At 48.8% G+C, this 16,248-nt stretch overlaps 1 protein-coding gene across 2 annotated transcripts in view; it reads left to right on the top strand.

Annotated features, from left to right (window-relative positions):
- Ccdc60 (coiled-coil domain containing 60) overlaps positions 1 to 16,248 on the top strand; it is a 158,287-nt gene that overhangs the window by 63,649 nt on the left and 78,390 nt on the right. For both annotated transcript variants that reach the window (XM_076560171.1, XM_006970818.4), the window contains exon 2: positions 1,018 to 1,097. In XM_076560171.1, the coding sequence (XP_076416286.1) occupies positions 1,018 to 1,097 (80 nt within the window). The remainder of the gene's footprint in view (positions 1 to 1,017; positions 1,098 to 16,248) is intronic.

The following is a 16,248-nucleotide window of genomic DNA, read 5'->3' as shown; positions in this document are numbered from 1 at the left end:
CATCATCTGTCTGTGTTGCCCTGTGGACTGGGACTGTACTTTTGAGGCTTCTCACTCATAGATAGATAGATAGATAAGATAGATAGATAGATAGATAGATAGATAGATAGATAGATAGATAGATAGATAGATAAGATAGATAGATGATAGAGAGAGAGAGAGAGAGAGAGAGAGAGAAGAAGGAAGGAAAGAAGGAAGGAAGGAAGGAAGGAAGGAAGGAAGGAAGGAAGGAAGGAAGGAAGGAAGGAAGGAAGGAAGGAAGGAAGGAAAAAAGAAAGAAAGAAAAGAAAGAAAGAAAGAAAGAAAGAAAGAAAGAAAGAAAGAAAGAAAGAAAGAAAGAAAGAAAGAGAAAGGAAGGAAGGAAGGAAGGAAGGAAGGAAGGAAGGAAGGAAGGAAGGAAGGAAGGAAGGAAGGAAGGAAGGAAGGAAGGAAGGAAGGAAAAGAAAGGAAGGAAGAAAGGAAGAAAGAAAGGAAGATAGGCTAAGTGACCTCTATAGTGGTTGTAAAAGGAAGTAATTTGGGGGCCCAGTCCACACAATAGTCATCCAACAGACCAAGATGAGAAATCGGGGCTACGTTCCTCCAGAATCCTTACCATGACTGCTGTGCCACGTGGCCCCTACCAATGCAGAGATGGACTCACATGCCCGGAGCCTTCCAACCTGGACAAGCATCGCTACCATTTTTGTGTTGGATGTCCTAGTCCTCAGTGTGGAGCTGCTGGGAGGTGGAGCCTAGTGAGAGGTCTCTGGTCATGGGGTGCATGGCTCCTCCCTTTTGCCTCCCAGCCATGAAGTGAGCCATTCCACTGTGCCACACACCCCGATCCTGACACAGATCCAAAGCAACACAGGACCACGCGGCCACAGCCCAGAGCCTCCACAGCCATGAGCTGGAGTAGAGCTTTTCCCTTTGCATATTGATTATCTCACTGGGTACAGGGGCTCTGTTATCCGACTCCATCCGGAGCAACTGTACTAATGTCTCCTCTCCTCTCCTCTCCTGTCTTCCCATCAGGTCATAGACAAGACAGTGAAGAACATTAGGTATATAGACAAGGAAATAATAAACCTCAAAAAGGATCTCGTACGAAGCCGGTGAGTAAGCCCTGTATGCAATGAGTTATGAGCCAGTGGACACTGCCCGTCAGGCTGGGGACGGGGTGGGGTAGGGCTGGTGGGATAAGCCTTTCCCTAGACACCCACTGGAATACTTACAGGAGGGTAATCTTTGAAAGAGAAAGGGACCTATTTTGGTTTTACATCTCAGGGAGAATTATAGACCCTCCAACGAGGCCAGCTGGCATTAGTGTGGGTTTCTGGGGTCCTCACACTTGGTGCCACGCTCTTTAACAACTGAGCCGTCCTCTCCGCCCCTAGATAAAACATTTTTTCTCTTCACCCCTTAGCTCCTTCCAGGGAACTGGCAGGAGAATAAAACAGGGCTTTGGATTTAGCCACTGAAGGTGAAATAAGAGGTGAAAACCTTTTTTATCCATTTGCTTTTGCAGAAAACACACATGAGGGGAGCACTGAGGGTCAGAGTCTTAGACACTGCCCCTCCAAGCCAGACCACAAGGAGGGGCACAAATCACCTTCTTTACCCCCTCATCACCTGTAAGGTCCCTTGCCTCTGTCCGGCAGTGTAGACTAATGGCTGAGGCCAAGTGGAAGATGGAAAAGGAGGTGGTGAATAGGTAATAGGGCTAGGCAAAGGGTCAAGAAAGGACCGTAAGGGCAACATTCCCTTTCCATATGAGGGGTGGCCCTGTCTACTCTCCAGGGGCTGGGCCATGATGTAATCTTTAAGTTCATAACTATCCACGCTAGAAAAGGAACAGATGGAAACAATTCCAGTAATGTTTTACTTAACCCAAAATACTATCACTCAAATTGTATTCAATAAAAAAAGCATTTAGGGCTGGAGGCATAGCTGAGTTAGTGGGATGTTTAGTTTTGACTGTCAACTTAACTCAATGTGGAATCACCAGGAAGAGGGTCTCAGTGAATCCCAAGAGGGTCTCAAGAGGGTCTTAGTTGTCTAGGTTGGGTCAGCCTGTAGCCATGCCTGTGAAGGTTTTTTTTTCTCAATTGAGTTAACTGAGATGGGAAAAATCCACCCTGACTGGGTGCAGTATTATTCCACGGTCTGGGCCCTGGGCTGAATGACAAGGAGAGAGCAAGCTGAACGGCAGGCATGTGTGCATTCATTTCTCTCCGCCCACGACTGTGGATGTCATGTGACCAGCTGCTTCAAGTCCCCTGCCTCGACTTTCCCAAAATGACGGAGAGAGCCTGGAGCTGTAAGCCAGCTAAATCCTTTTCTCCCCCGAGTTGCTTTTGGTCAGTGTTGGTTGCAGCCACAGAGCGCGGATGAGAACACTCCACATTTCAACATTCTGTTGAAAGGGAAGAAATGGTAGCAAACGGTGAATGACCTAATGGCCAAGGTGTGGTCCCTAGCTGAAGCTCACACTACCGTGTGCCAGCCAGGTTTCGAGTGTCTGGTTCTCCCTGTGAAGGAACTACTCCTCCCATCCCTACCCTGAAGAAAGTCCCAGCCTTGAAGCCCCGCGTGACTTAGAACAAGGGCCACTAAAGAGGTAATTGAGGTTAAATGGGGTCTAGAGCATCCTTATCCAGTCTGTGCTCTTGTAAGAAGAGGGGGACATGTCGGGAATTCATGCACAGAAGCGCATGAGGACAAAGCAAGCAGGGGGCCTCCCAGCAAACCAGGAAGAGATGCTCCAGGACCAGCCCAGCCTGTCCACGCCTTGCCTTGGACTTCAGCCTCCACAGCTGTGGAAAACAGCGCACGCAGCCCGTGGCACTCTGTGAAGGCAGCCCCAGCAGTTTCGTGACATCACAGATGATGCTGCCGTTCTCCGGCAGGTGATGTCCTCCGCTCAGGGCTGACCAATAGGGTTCAGCCTGAGAGTCTCAAGTTGAGCCGAGCACAGGACGGCACGTGAACATGACTCAGAATCCAGGGCTGAGACACGTTGTGTCTGAAACCATGTTCTGAGGACTTCTGAGGACTTCTGCGGCTGATGCCTTGGGAAACCATGAGGCTCTAGAGACTAGTGAGAGGTGAGATGGAGAAGCCAGGACTTACCTGGCCCAGCTGTAGCAGGAAGCAAATAATGAGGATTTTATGGGGTTCAAAAAGGCCCAAACACAGGATTAATTGATCCTCGTGGACACCATTACACCCGTGTCCATTCTTTTTTTTTTTAGATTTTATTTTAATTTTCAATTATTTGCACATGTGTCTTTGCTCTCATGAGTACAGGGCCCTCAGAGGCCAGAAGTGGACATCAGCTCTTCTGGAGCTGGAGTTACAAGCAATTGTGACTTGGGTGTTGGGAGCCAAACTCAGGTCCTTGGCAAGAGCAGCTGCATGCTCTTAATAGCTGGGCCCCCTCTCCAGCCCAACCACGTCCATTCTTACCAGCAGCTGCCAACTCGGAGTCCCCAAAAAGAGGCACCCCAGGCTCTTCGGGCACCAAGCTAGGCTTCCCACAACAATCTGTGCATTTCCTAGCAGCAGCTGGTAATGCCACAGAGGCTTGTGGGTGCCTGGATCTGTGTAAGCCCCAGATCCCTGCCTAAATCAGGGAGACCTAGGTTCAGGAGTCTGACAAGCATGGGTGAACCAGCTTGCGCCTAGAACCCATCATTAAATTGTCAGGAAACGTGCAAGTTGCTTATTAAACACAGCTATTATTTAAATCTATAATTAAATAAATATTAATACACAAACAGCTACCAGAAAGCCATCCCATGTGTGTGTGTGCATGTGTGTGATGTATGCACATTTGTGTATATGTAAAGTGAGATGTCCATGCACATTCATAGATGGCAATGGAGGACACTGGATATTTTACTCCGTCACTCTCCACCTAGTCCCTTGAGACAGGGTCTCTCACTGAAGCTGGAGCTAGGCTAGTGGTCAGTGACACCCTGCCCTCCATCCCGCCTCAAATAATCCCCCTACTTCTACCCGGGCTGGGTTATAGGCATGCATGCAACCACTCCTGTTTTTTCACATAGGATCTGGGGATTTGAACTCAGATGTTCATAGTGCACTTACCTGATAATCCACCTCCCCCCTCACCCCCAACACTCATCTCGATGCCTTTATACATTTTACTCTTATCTAGTTTCTCGTGGTTATCGGCGGTTAAAACATCTGTGTGGCAAAAGTACTACGGGAGGAGCCTTGCAGTTTGAATACGAAGTGTTCACAGGCTCACATGTTTGGACACTTGGTCCCCAGTTGGTGGCTCGATTTCTGGCAGCTATGAGACCTTTGGAAGGCAGAGCCTCCCCGGGGGAGGGAGGTCCTCAGGATCCAGCCCCGAGGTTTTATGGCCTGGCCACACTTCCTGCCCTCGCTCTGACAGCCAGGCCAGTGCTACTGTAGGCTCACTCTCCCCACAATGACTGACTGCATCCCCTCCAGGACTGTCCGTCAAAGCAAAGCCTTCCTCTCCTAAGCTGATTCCAGTCGGGGTGTCCTAACACAGCAACAGAAAAATACTGAACACAGAGTGTAGAAGCGAATGCCCGCCAGGCGGTGGTGGTGCACGCCTTTAATCCCAGCACTCGGGAGGCAGAGGCAGGTGGATCTCTGTGAGTTCGAGGCCAGTCTGGTCTCCAAAGTGAGTTCCAGGAAAGGCGCAAAGCTACACAGAGAAACCCTGTCTCGAAAAAAAAAAAAAAAAAAAAAAAAAAAAAAAGAAGAAGAAGAAGCGAATGCCCTCCTAGCTCTGGGTGGGTCTACCCCAGATCAGCCATAGCCGGAATGTTTATGGGACATGGGATGGACGTCAGTAAGCAAGTCTGGCTTCTCTGCCTCCGGCCCTGCCCCTGGGAACTGACTGGTAAACACAGCACACCTCCAGGGTAAGCCTCCAGAGAGACAAAGGCGGGAGCTGGCACCAGCTCAGGGGAGTGGGGACACTTGATGGACAGGTGAGGCAGTGGCTTCTCTGACATCCTTCAGTTGACGGAGGGAGTCTGTCACTGGTGCCTGACACAGTTCCCACAGATCCGGAATAAGCCAAGATTTAACATCCTCATCGGGCGACAAGGTCAGCCTGCTTGACTGATGGACGTGAACAAGAGAGGAGGACAAGGACACACAGAAGAGCCGCGAGCAAGAAACCAAGAGACGGCATTGAGATGTTCCAGCCACACTGGCGGGGGCTGCTGACAGTTAAGGAATCAGGAAATCTCCTCCAGGAGGAACTGTTGTTTTCCAGGGCAAGTTGCCTTGCAGGGAGTTACGACACAGGAGCACACATAATTGCACATGCACTCTTGTTCACACACGATGAGTCCACCCCCATTATTAACTGAGGTGAATTGTTAGCAAAAGAGATGTTGCCTCTTCTACTATATTTTTCTTCAATCCGTACCGTCTCCCATTAGAGTCGAGCCCACCTTGAACCAAACCCCCTGTCTCCTGGAATTTTATTTAATGCTCCAGCCTTCTTATAATTCAATCACCCATCCCTGGCTTCATGGCCAATTTAGTACGATGCTAAAAAAGAATAAAGCGCTCACTGCCTCCTCCTTGCCTGTGGCACCAGATGTTGGGCGGGGAAGAGCATCCCGCACTGCTCGGCATTGCCAGTGCCGACTCTCTGCTGGCACAGGTTGACACCCGGAGCCTCCTTGTGGGCTCAGTCCTCGATCCACCCCAATGGCGGATCTTCCTCCACCAACACCTGTTGACGCATGTGCCTTGAGGAGAGCAAACATCCCTGCCACAGAAATGTTCCACCCGAAGCCACAATCGCCCCACAACACAGGGTAGCCGGGCTCAAGCACCTACAAGGGTGACGGGTTCCAGCCCCCCGCCCCCACGCCCCATGGTATAGATTCTCAAACGTTTAGGAGGTCTGGGGCACTGTCTTGCCAACAGCATTCAGTGCACAGCAAAAGCAAGGCGATTAGAAAGAGCTGAGGCGGGTTTGGGGGCAAAGGAAGAAGCTGTATGTGTTGAGGTAAATGTTTCTCTCCTGTGGGCTGTATCCTCGTGGCCCATGTAGGTCGGTGCCCTGTGTGGTGCTTTTCAGGAACAGTGTGGAACCTTTGGGAGGTGGAGACCAGTGGGAAATATTTTTTTGGTTTCTCTGTGTAGTTTTGGTTCCTGTCCTGGAACTCACTCTGTAGACCAGGCTGGCCTCAAACTCACAGAGATCCACCTGGCTCTGCCTCCCAAGTGCTGGGATTAAAGGTGTGCACCACCACTGCATGGTTCATTAGAGGTTTAGAGCTGTCTCAAAGGGGACTTGGGGCCCTAGACTCTTCTACACTTTTTGCTTCCTGGTTCATAAGGTGAATCACCCTGCCCACACACAACTCACCAGAGGCACAATGAGCATGCCTGTTCACTCGTGGGAATTCCAAAACCAAGAAATGAAATAAACCTTGACGCTTTATAAGGGCACTGCCTCTGGTATTTCATCACAGTGACAGGAAGATGGCTCAGGCATCCTACGGATCTGTATTAGTCAGTCAGTCTTCTTCTCGCTGTGGTAAAATCCCTGACGAGAACAATTCAAGGAAGAAAGAATTGCTGTGTGGTTCATGGTTGAGGACATAGCCCGTCGTGTCAGGGAGGGCATGGCAGCCGCTGTGTGAGGTCACACTGCGTCCACAGTCAGGAAGCAGGGAGAGGGAAACGCCATTGCTCCTCTGGCTTCCTCCATCTTTCTTCTTATCCAGTTCAGGACTCCATCCCATGGACTAGGAACAGTACCACCCACATTCAGTTAAACACTCTGCCAACACCCTCACGGACATGGCCAGAGGCATCCTTTGTGCTAAAAACAAAGCAATGAACAAGACCCAAGCCCCTCATCCTCGGCAAGAGGCGACGGTCTGCTTTGTACTGGGATGAAGTCCTATGTAAGCAAGCAAGCAGAACTGGAGGTGGACAAACCGAGGTGGTACCGAGGCTGCCGATGCCGAGACTCGGTGGTAGAGGGGCATGGCTGTGTTTGGTGTGCGTGATTTATACAGAGAGGTCGTGGGCCTGATAGCTGAATGAGGGAGAGAGCCACTCACACAAAGGGCGAGGCAGGTACTTCAGAGCCTGGGTTGAGTGGGTGATGAAGACAGAAAACACTGGACGTGCTAGCAGAGAGACGAGAGATGAAGCTGAGTGTTAGGGAAGCCTGGAGGGCCATGCAGAGACATCTGGAGAACCGCTGGAGGGTTCTGAGCAGCAGGGGATGATGGTCTGACTTAGCAAAAGGATTCCACCCACTTCACAGAGACAGCCTGAAAGGCCGTGGTGAGAGACGACCCCAGAGTGGGTCAGGAAACAGCAGCAGGAGGGCGGACTCAGTTTCCCCGGGGGCAGAGCCACCAGACTGGGTGGTAGATTGGATGTGGGAGCCAAGGGGAAAGGCAGCATCCATGTGTCTTAAGACCTACTGCCACATCCATGTCTTCCAGTTAGGATGTAGGAGCTCATAGCCGGGCGTGTCCATGTTGTGGTACCGAACAAGTATTCATGGGACGGATTAATTTTCTTGTTCATTCTGCTAACTTAGTTAACACTGAGAAAGAAGACTAACATGCTAGTAAAAGATGATGCACACATACACATGCACACACATGCATACACCATACATATATACATACATATACATAGGGACATACACATACACCAAAAAACCACATACATACACACATACCCCACCCACCTATACACAGAGACACAGAGACACACATACCACATACACACACACATAGAGACATGTCAAACACACACACACACACACATGTACGCACACACATGGACATGCGCGCGCACACACAGGTTGTTGGTAGACAGGAAGAGACAGAATGGACTTTCTCCTTTACCCTTTTGTCTATGTGGCTCCACAGCCTATAGGAGCTGGCCATATTAAGGGAGCCCTACATCTTAGCTGATCTTCTCTATGGAAATGCCGTCATGGGTAAACCCTAAATTGTGATTTACTGGGCACTTCTCAGTCCACTCAGCTTGCCAGCCAGGATTAACCACCACCACCTGCTGGAGTTGTGAGTCCATGGTTAACCTGGTATCCTGGAGTCATTCTGTGGCTGTGATGAAACACTCTGTCCAAAAGCAGCGTGGGGAGGGAAGAGCTGACTTGGCTTATACATCCAGGTCACAACCCATCATTGCAGGAAATCAGAACAAGAACTCCAGGAAGGAACCATGGAGGACCACTGCTTACTCATCCATGGGTTCATGATTACCTAGCTTTCTCTTTTTATTGATGCTTTACTGTTATTTGGGGCGGGGGGATGCCTGCATATATGTCTATATACCTGTATGCCTGGTACCTGCCGAGACCACAAGAGGAAGGTGTTGGGTCCCCTGGAACTAGATTGCTGTGAGCCACCATGTGGGTGTTGAGAATGTAACCTGAGAGTCCTCTGGAAGAGTAGGCAGCACTCTTAACCACCGAGCCACCTCTCCAGCCCTGTGCCTAGCTTTCTTATATAGACCAGGACTGCCTGCCTAGGGATGGTGCTGCCCACAGTGGGCTGGGTCCTCATACATCAACACAATCAATCTCCCACAGACATGGCCATGGGCCAAGCGAGCCAGGCAATTTCTCAATCAAGGATTTCCTTTGAGATAATTCTAAGATGTGTGAAGCTGACAGTTAAAGTTAGCCAGGACACCTCTGAACTTTCCTGGACTCCCTTGTGCGCCTGTAATTAGTGGGTAATTTGGTGGGTGGCTTTGCTGACCATGTCCAGAGGTCATGTAGATATAGGCAGGCCAAGGATGGCCTTGGTCAGAACACAGTGTCATCTCATTCATTCTCAAGGCTGACCTGGGCCTGGTCTCCAGGTGGTGGGCGAGGTCCTCAGAAAGACCTTGAGATTTGGTTTTGGAAGTAGTGGCATATCACTTCTGCTGTATTCTGTGGACAAAGTAATCCACAACCCAGCCCCGAGTAATGGGGGAGTAGAGATTCCATTCACAGTGAGGAAGAGCGGCAAAGGCTCCGTGCTAAAGGCTGGACACTGGGGACCACGTTTCCCATCCACTGAAGTCACACACATGACCCCGAGACTCAGAGCCATGAACTAGAAGCCGAAGATGATCCTCTAGCAATGGGAGAGAACGGTGCTAGGCTATAAAAATAAGAAGGTGCGGGAGCCAGAGGTACCACAGTAATGCAGTAGAGAATGTTTACTGCAGTGAGCCTGGCACAGGGAAGAAATGGAGAAGAACACACAGCAGGGGAAGGGAGGGGAGGGGGGGAGGGGAGGGCCCTTGTACCAAGAGACCACGCCCCCTGGAGTGGTCTCAATGCCTGTCCAGGAACTTTCTGACCTTGGATTTCCACAAGGGCTGCCATAGCCCTGGTCTCCTGCACACATACTCTTAGACGATATCCCTCTTCAGGGTTTGGCTCACCAACCAAGGAGCCTGAACGAAACAACTTCCCAGCTCCTAAAGTCAAGAGGAAACATAGTGCTTTTTACCAGCCCAGACTATTTCTCAGGCTTTTTTTATAAGTTGATGATGTCTGATAATGTGATTGATTTTCACTTGGAAGTGTTAATTGTATCTGGGTTTTTAAAGTAGAGTGAGGTGGCGCATGTGCTCTCTCTCTCTCCCTCCCTCCCTCCCTCCCTCCCTCCCTCCCTCCTTCCCTCCCTCCCCCTCTCTCTCCCTCCCCGTGTGTGGTCGTGAGTGTGTGTCATATATGTACATTTGTGAGTGGGTGCACACATTTGCAGAGGCTAGAGCAGGGCATCCTGCTCTACCACTCATAGCCTTGTTCTCCCGAGACAGGGTCTCTCAATGAAGCTGAAAGTCAAGCCTCAGGGGTCCCACTGTCACTGCCCTCCACATCTCTAAGTTACAGGAATGCGTGCAGCCCGACCTGGCTTTGTACATGTATGCTGAAGATTCAAACTCAGGTCTTCATACTTGCTCAGCAAGCATCTTTCCAACTGACGCATTCCCCCAGCCCCACTCCCTAATATGTTATAAAATTCATCACTGAACTGAAAAAAAAAAAAACTTAAATACAGTATTACAGATACGGGGCACATGTACCCTTGCCTTGAGCTCATGACAGACATCACTAATGGATCACAGTGCTGTTTTCCTTGGAGTGCAGATTTGGTTTCAGATTCTCCGCCATTTACTGTGGCTGATGTCATGGCACAAGTTTTAGTTTATCATTTCTAAATGAGAAGCTGCAGGAGGAAATTGTGGTATCTCTACTAACATTTTATTAATTTAAACTGGGGTTTGGAGTAAAAAGGATCAGCAGGACAGACCAAGCTCATCCAAATCCCTCTCTGAATGCAGCTGGATTTTGATCAGTACATTTAAACATTTGAAGCGGTATTGTTGAACTTGGGCTGAATTCATCTCTCTCTGGCTGGTGCATTGTATCATCCTGTGCCTCAGGCCTTGCACATCCGTAGCCCCAAAGTCCAATCCTGATTCTTTCCTCTGCTTCTTCTGCCACCCTTGAGGTCTTGTCTCAAAACCCCAGAATTGTTTAAGACCTGAGCTTTGTGTGCTGGTGGATGCGTTGGGTGTAGTCCTAGTTAAAATGTCTGGATTGTACCCAAAAATAGATCTATGTCAATCACATCTCCTCCATGCCCCGAAGCCAGCAAAGTTTCTATTAATGAGTCCCTTGTATGTTCTGTGAGGACAAACATTTGGCCCATGTCCTTGACTCAGAATTAATAAACCCAGCCACACGCCCACACTGGGGGAACCTAACGCAAGCTAACTGCGTGTTTATCATCATGGCTGTGACCCAGGCACCCTGCCCATGCCTTGTCTGTCTCTGTGTATCTAATGCCTCTAGTCAACCAGAGTCCCAGCGTAAGTTTCTCTTCTGCTTTTCCTCTCGACACTCTCAGTTGAGAGTAAACATCTGGTTTTGTTCTTTTCCTGTCCTCGAGATGCTTTCTCACAGCATCTCACATTCCAAAAAGAACGTGGCCAGAGGACCAAGTGTTCAAATCAAAACACCAAAATCTCTGGGACCTTTGATCCCTTTGTCACTTTTTGTGAAATTCTTTCCCAGAGAAGTAGCAGTACGGCCATTTTTATAGGGAGGTTTGGAGGGTTCACTTGGTGTAGTCAAAAGCTGGCTGGCTTTGGAATTGGGTCCAAATCCTTCCACTGCCAGCCATTAGCTGGGCGGTCATAGGAGAATCAACCGGATTCTCTAACTCCCAGACTGCTTATCAGAAGAAGAGAACAGAAGGTAAAGAAAGCTGAGATGTATGGGAACAGGTGAGGAGGGAACAGACCAATAAAAGGAGGCATTGGTGTTTTTATGCTGAGTTTCCTGAGACAACCTGAAAATATTCCCAGATTCAACAGAAAACATGAGCTTCAGAAAGCAAGTGGCCCAGCTCATCTCCTATGAGCTCCGTGAACTCGGACCAGCTGTCCCGTTTCTCTGGTGTCTCCATTGGATGGAGTCAGTACCTTTCCTCGGGGGGGCCTCTGCAAAGGAAAGGACAGAATAACACAGCCTGCAGGGAACCGCCTGCTCCCTTTGGTTCCTTCGATGCTCTGAAACAGAAGGGAAGCAGGAGACCTGATCCCAAGGCCCCACCCCTCTCTGACGAGCCATATCACTTCCGTCCACCCTTGCCTCCTCCACAGGCTTCACTGGTCCTGGACCAGGCAAACACCTTCTCATCACCAAAGATGAAGGATAGGCCCTGGCTCTGCTGATCACAGATATGTTTTTCTCTTTGCTGGACACACACAAATGAGCTAACTTGGCCCTTGGTCTCTGCACTTCCTACTAAAATTGTAGGGAACAGTGTGTGTGTGTGTGTGTGTGTGTGTGTGTGTGTGTGTGTGTGTGTGTGTGTGTGTGTAAGGGGGGAGAGGAGAGAGAAAATATGCTGATTCATGAGTGAGTTCCTTTCTGTTCCTTTATTATGGGACTTGAAGGTACAATCAGCAAAGAAATCTGAAGATAAAATACCAACAATCGATGACAATGTCACATCTTCCATCATTTTCAACAGAATCATAATATTTCCCTCTGTCTCCCAAACATAACCCAAGGGACTTAAAGAAACATATTTCACTCTAGCTGTGTAAGAAAATGGGTCATGGGCTAGGAAGATCATTCAGTGGGTAAGAGCCTGTGACCCGGGCTTGGTTCCCTAGGACCCACATAACAGAAGGGAAGAACTGACTCCTGCATGTTGTCCTCTGACCTGAATACACAGACTGTGTCAGAGAGAGAGAGAGAGAGAGACAGAGAGAGAGACAGACAGACAGAGAGAGGAGAGAGAGAGAGTAAATGAATAAATGCATACGTATGTGCACAAATAAATAAACGTAGCAAGAAAACAGATCATCTTGCCCAGTGCAGCTGAGCAGAGCACCCACCCTACAAAATACACTATGTGGAAGCAGGTTCTATAGCTACAGATTATATCTGAGAAACACTGCAAACACTACCCCTGTCTCAATGGTACATAGTACTAGCTTGCCTGCTTGCTTTGTGGTACTGAGATGTTAAACCCGGGACCCTGCTCATGCTAGGTAATTACCACTAGACTATATCTTTTTCTTCCTTATCTTTTTCATATAGGGCTTCATTAAGTCACTCAGTCTGACCTTGAACTTGCCATCCTCCTGCCTCAGCCTAGGGAGTAGGTGGGATCACAGGTGAGCATCACTGTGTCCAGACACAGCGGCATCGTAAAGGTCTGTGAGGTTTTGTAGTATAGGAGCCTCTGCATGGGTCTGGACATCCCTGACAACTAAATGTCAGCTTCTATTTGTAGCAATATAGAAGACTGAGCACCTTCAATGACTTCTGGCGAGGGAACACCACATTACAACCTTGATATAAAATTCGTGGTGTTTTGCCTGAGTCTCAGCATGGGTTCTTGGGAAAGTCTCAGATGAAGATAAGACATTGGAAACCTGACACAAATGGGGACGTGGAACTTGGGTACGCCCATAGAGAGAGACCTTGGTTGGTCTCCGTGAGAGCTCCGAGCTAGGAATGCCCCCCTCAGAAGTGTCCAGATTAACCCAAAGGGCCACCACACCTCTGAACCCATATAGTATCTGGGGAGTCGCTCAGCCATGAGCCTTCCACAGGCAACAGTCTCCTACATGGAGGATTCGATGCTTCAGGCTGGGGATTGAGGGGAGATTTGGACAATGTAACACATCAGTTCCAACCACGCCTTCTGCTTCTGGCATCCACCTGCTGGACACGGCAAGCTCAGCCCACTTCGGGAACAGGTCCTCCAGGATTTACATTGAATGCTTTTCCTGGAGAAGCCTGCCGACAATGGGTGGAGACACCGTGGGTACAGTCTGCACTCCCGCTTAGTCTCTGCACAGTACAGGCATGGGGGGTCGAACCTGCTGCTGCCCTTGCTCTCACAGGGGTCCCATCCTACACTACACTTTTGAAAATGTGGCAAGTGCAGCGCTGAGGCATGTGTGGGGCTCCCAGCACCCCGCCCACCCTTGGAGGGAGGACCACGGGGCACTGCTCAGCATTCACCCTCCATGTGGTGGCCCTCCATGGGGTAAATAGGTCTTGATGTATACAGTGTGTTGATGTCTCGGGTGTGCCACTGTCTGCCTGCTGACACCAAACAGAGGGCAGGGGCGAGGCACACACAACCGGCTCCCATGAGTGTGTTGGCTCAACACACTTCTAGCTCAGACACCCATTGCCGCCTGGATGGTGGCTCTCTGCCTCCAAACCCCCCATTTCTGAGCAAAGTACCCACACCAACTATTATAGCACTGATGCTCCTTGGGAAGTGCTCCCAGGAGAGTGTCTGTAAGGGGTGCTCCTTGAGAAGTGCTCTCAGAAGAGTGTAAGGTGGTGTGGAGAACAGACTGAGCTGAAAAGCAATTTGGGGACAGTGGAGGTGACCTCACGGGTTGTTTCAGAAATGTGATGGTTCACAAATGTCCTGCTCTCAAGCAAGGTGACCAGGCCTTAGTATCCTCCTGGGAACCAGTTCTGAGACTCAACCTTCCCCCCAGGATGTTTAACTCTTTATCATCATAACTCTTTAAACATCAGCTCCCCCTTTTCCTAGGGAAAGTGTAATTCACACTCATGTGAAGAAAAGACACAGACACCTCCTGCAGCCTTCCAAAGCAAGCTCTCCTCCCAGTCATCCACACCCCAGGAAAGGCCCTGCCCTGACTCCACCCACTTAGACTATAAAATGGAACTGTCTCCTTGGCACTCAGTACGGCTCTTCTTTCACTCACTATTATGACGCAGGGACTCACTCAGGACACTCACTCGGCACCCATTCTGCCTGTATCTGTGTGTCCTTCTCTGTGTAAACGCTGCAGCATTTTTCTGCTCTGGTATTGATGGACATTTGGTTTATTTGCACGTTGGGACTATTAGAGCTGCTGGGAACATTCTTAAGACAGTGTTTGCTAAGCGTATGCAGGCATTTCTGTGGGGATGGGATGGAGAAGTGAAGCCGTCTGCTCACCCACTTGGCGGGTACTTGGCATTAGTAGATAGCGTCTGTTGCCCAAGCCCAGGTTTTTTCCATTATTTATTTTGTGTGAGTGGCATGCATGCTATAGTGGGTGTGTGAAGGTCAGAGGACAATTTTCAGGAGTTGGTTCTCATTGTCCACCATGTGGGTCCTGGGGATTGAAGTCAGGTTGTCGAGCTTGGCAGCCAGCTCTTTTACGCACTGAGCCGTATCACTAGCTAGCCCTCAGCCCAATATTTAAAAGACCCTTTCAAAGTATATAAATAGTATAGTGTAGGAAAGTTAACCACTGCGCCTAGAAATACAACATGCAGTGATTGTCTGTGCATACACATAGATGTAGATATTTTCATAAGAAGTGTTCTGAATACACTATTAGTAACATGACCTTAATTTAGAAAATGATTGTTAACATCTTCCATAATTTAAACAAATGTACATAAATGGTTTCATCTTTTAAAATTGTTACTATAAGTACATTTAAATATCTACAAAGACAAATGAATACACAACAAACTCCTACAGAAATGTCACTCGTATCAATAAAAATATAACTAAAGCCAATGTGCTTCATTTAAACACACCATCCTTGCCTTAGTGAGGGTTTCTATTGCTGTAAAGAGACACCATGACCAAGGCAACTCTTACAAGGGAAAACATTTCACTGGGGCTGGCTCTTCCAGATGTTTAATCCATTATCATCACGGTGGGATATGGTAGCATACCAGCAGACATCATGCTAAAGGAGCTAAGAGTTGGTCTACATCTCGATCCACGGGAAGAAGGAGCCTGTGTACTGGGCGTGGCTTGAGCCTATGAGACCTCAAAGCCCGCCCCCACAGTGACACACTTCCTCCAACAAGGCCACGCCTCCTAATACTGCCACTCCCTTTGGGAGCCATTTTCTTTCAAACCGCCACATTCCACTCTCCGGCCCCCAAAGGCTGCAGCCATATCATAATGCAAAGATGCATTCAGTCCAACTTCAAAAGTCCCCTTAGTCTATACTAGTCTCAAACTTATTTAAGTCTGAAGTTCAAAGTCTCTTCTGAGATTCATGCAATCTCTTAATTGTAATCCCCTGTAAAATCAAAATAAAAAAAAAAAGCAGATCATATACTTCCAACATATAATGGCACAGTATATGCATTACCTTTCCAAAATGTAGGTAGGAGAGGATAGTGAGAAAATACTGGACTAAAGCAAGACCAAAAGCCAGCTGGGCAAACTCCAAACTCTGCATCTCCATGTTTGATGTCAAAATACTCTTCAGGTCTCTACCTCCCTTCAGTTTTATTGACTGCAACACACTTCTTTCTCTTGGACTGGTTCCACTTCCTGTTAGCAGCTCTCCTCAGAAGGTATCCCATGGCTCTGGCATCTCCAACATCTTGGGGTCTCCGAGGCAATCAGGCTTCATCTTCACAGTTTCATGCAATGGTCTCTTTAGGCCTCCATTGACATCCCTGACACATGCCTGGCCTCAGCAGCTTTCCTTGGTCTCAGGGGCAAATTCCATAACTCCTTTCTTCTATCCTTGTTTCTCAAGTCAGAACCATATGGCCAAAGCTGCCAAGTTCTGCTGCTTGCTGGGGCTGGAACATGGTCCTCATGTTCAATTACATCTCTGCCAGCTTTATGTTTTCGATGGTTGCTTTTACTGCCTAAGCTTGGCTATCCTGGAATTTGCTCTGTAGACCAGGCTAACCTCAAATTCAGA

This window comes from Peromyscus maniculatus, chromosome 23 (genome assembly GCF_049852395.1).
Source record: "Peromyscus maniculatus bairdii isolate BWxNUB_F1_BW_parent chromosome 23, HU_Pman_BW_mat_3.1, whole genome shotgun sequence".
Lineage (NCBI taxonomy): Eukaryota > Metazoa > Chordata > Mammalia > Rodentia > Cricetidae > Peromyscus > Peromyscus maniculatus.
Note: the sequence above shows the minus strand (reverse complement) of the source record. Positions and strands in the feature narration are given on the sequence as shown.